Source organism: Penaeus vannamei, chromosome 4 (genome assembly GCF_042767895.1).
Source record: "Penaeus vannamei isolate JL-2024 chromosome 4, ASM4276789v1, whole genome shotgun sequence".
Lineage (NCBI taxonomy): Eukaryota > Metazoa > Arthropoda > Malacostraca > Decapoda > Penaeidae > Penaeus > Penaeus vannamei.
Window position 1 is genome coordinate 14216313 of NC_091552.1, and position 2500 is coordinate 14218812.

Genomic DNA, 2500 nt, shown 5'->3' on the forward strand with positions numbered 1-2500 from the left:
GTCAACTAGTAGATTTACAAAAAGTTAAATTAAAATCTTTCTGTATATTTCTGCAACTCTGTGTGCCCCTGTGCAAAAAGCAGTAATATTGTGGTAAACATTTGCTGAATTGGTTAAGTGATTACTTCTTGGTTAAATAAGCAGCCATACATATTACATTGCATGAATGAGCATCATACATACAAAATCAAAATAACTTTCCTGCTACTCTTCTATTCCTTGCCACAAAAATATAAGGCAAAATGCAGTGTCATCCTGGAATAAACATTACTATTATTGGCATTAACCTATAGTCTATAATGCACTGCTTCACCTACTCTTTGTCAAAGTAGTAAAACCTGGAATACTGAAACTAAAAGAATGGAAAGATCTGAACTGTGTATGCTTTGTATAATGTTGATCCAAGTAAAAAAAGAAAAAAAAAAATTGTGTAGGGCTATATTTCCTAATATAACTCCTGGCTGTTTTCATAACCACTGGCCTTTATAAAATGAAACAAGCTAATTGCAAAAACAATGAAAAAACCTAATCAGCACTAGGTGTATCATTCATGATGATATTACCATGAAAGTCATTGATACAAGACAAAACTGTGTTCTGAAAATCAATATTCATTCTAATTACAAACTCTAATAATCTAAAACCTGGTTTGCACTTTGGGGTACTGTATCCTTGTCACTTATCTCCAAGTGACATGACAGACCATAGATTCCACCATATCAATGCATACCCTATCAGTTAAGAGGACACAGGATTAATATTGAATGTCATTTTTTCTTTCTGACAGCAGGAATACTTTGTCTCTGAGTTAGCAATAACCCTGAACATTTTTGTTCAACAACTATTCAAACATGCCAGTATAAAAATATATATATATATGTACCCATCTGACCATGAGTTTTTATTATCTTTAATAGTCCACAATAGGAATTAACATGCATCAGGACAACCATAACATGCTCCCTGTTTACAATGCCTTAGCTGAGCAGGATCCTCCCTTTCAAGAAAATACTAAGAAATGGCTAACATTGCCTACTTCTATATCACATACTGACATGCATCAGTAGAATGCTGTTAGAATATTCAGATACGCAACAAGTGAATACACATCCTCATCATTCTATAATAAAAATGCATCTTAATGTTCCTTTTTTCCATATGATATCTAACATCTACAGCATAAATGAAAAGTTGCAAGCTACCCATGTGTTTTGTTCAAAGTCTGTCAGCAATGTGATGAGACCTATGATACTAAATATCTAATGGAGAAAGAAGCAAGAGGTGTTCTGCATTCCAGAACAATAACTGTTGGTAAGATATTGTCACTTTTCAGCAAGCAATATCTATCTTAATTCAGAATTTGTATTTCCAAAATTGACACATCCTTATAAACATACAGATCAGTTTTGCAGTTGCTATAATTAAACTAAGAAGAGGACCTGAGAAAATCTGCATAGCCATGAAGAATGTTTACTTGGGAAAATATTTAATATGAGGGAATATAACAATTTAACTGTTATCATCATCCAGTACTTCAGTCTTACCTTATAACACATGTCAGCAGAAAGCTCTTCCCTAATAATAAAAGCAATTAAAAAAATAATTACTATCTTTACACCTTAAAAATGCATTCCATTAAATGTATACCACCCAATACTGTATCTAAATAAAAAGATAAGCTTTTAAATACAGTACCTTTTAATCATACAGTCAGTAGTCTATATCAGTGTATGGTTAAGAAACTGTACTCTTACTGTTTTAATTCTGTGCTTACTGCAGCATGTCTTGAACAGAAACCATTTCGATCAAAAGTGCATTTCCCGACATGCACTACAACAATGAGCTTCCATTTCCTCAGTCAGGAGGCAATACCTTGGTGTTGGTGTTGAAGAAACCCCATGATGCAGCATTCTGTACTGACATAACAGGCCGGTCTAGCCCACACAACATACAGACAAGGAAGTCATGGATAGTTCCAGCTCTGTTGAATCTGTTCAGTTAAAGGATTTATTAACATCAATCTAGACTAAATGGTAATAGCCAGCATAATTTGAAAAAGAATAAAACAACAAAACTGCAATAAGACGATAACTATACAGCACATTTCTTTTATAACAAAACAAAAAAATAAAGAAACAAAACAATGAATACACAGAAAATGCAATGCCATTCATTGTAACTTATGAAACTGAAATACCTTGTTAACTTTTCTGGTTTATTCTTGGAAAACCACAGTAACGTGGCACATCCATATCCAGATGCAATGGAAAGATGTGATTCTGGAACTGGTAAAGATGAGAGAAATTCCTGCGTGCATCTATTGTCTTGCCAAGTGTATGAGTTGCTAACTTCACGAATCTCAAACCTGAAAAAGAGTCTTGTGTAAATGTGCATTTCTCAAAACAAACTCATGAATGCATACAAAATCATGTTCTTCAGATATTCAAGTACTGGAATAATAAATCCTACATTCCTATTCATAACAGCATGGCCATGATAT

The 2500-nt window shown here is 33.4% G+C and overlaps 1 protein-coding gene across 2 annotated transcripts in view; it reads right to left on the reverse strand.

Annotated features, from left to right (window-relative positions):
* Positions 1 to 2500, reverse strand: part of LOC113821225 (sedoheptulokinase) — a 45726-nt gene that overhangs the window by 21190 nt on the left and 22036 nt on the right. For both annotated transcript variants that reach the window (XM_070120726.1, XM_070120727.1), the window contains 2 exons: positions 2198 to 2365; positions 1873 to 1990 (listed from right to left, as the gene is read on the reverse strand). In XM_070120726.1, the coding sequence (XP_069976827.1) occupies positions 1873 to 1990; positions 2198 to 2365 (286 nt within the window). The remainder of the gene's footprint in view (positions 1 to 1872; positions 1991 to 2197; positions 2366 to 2500) is intronic.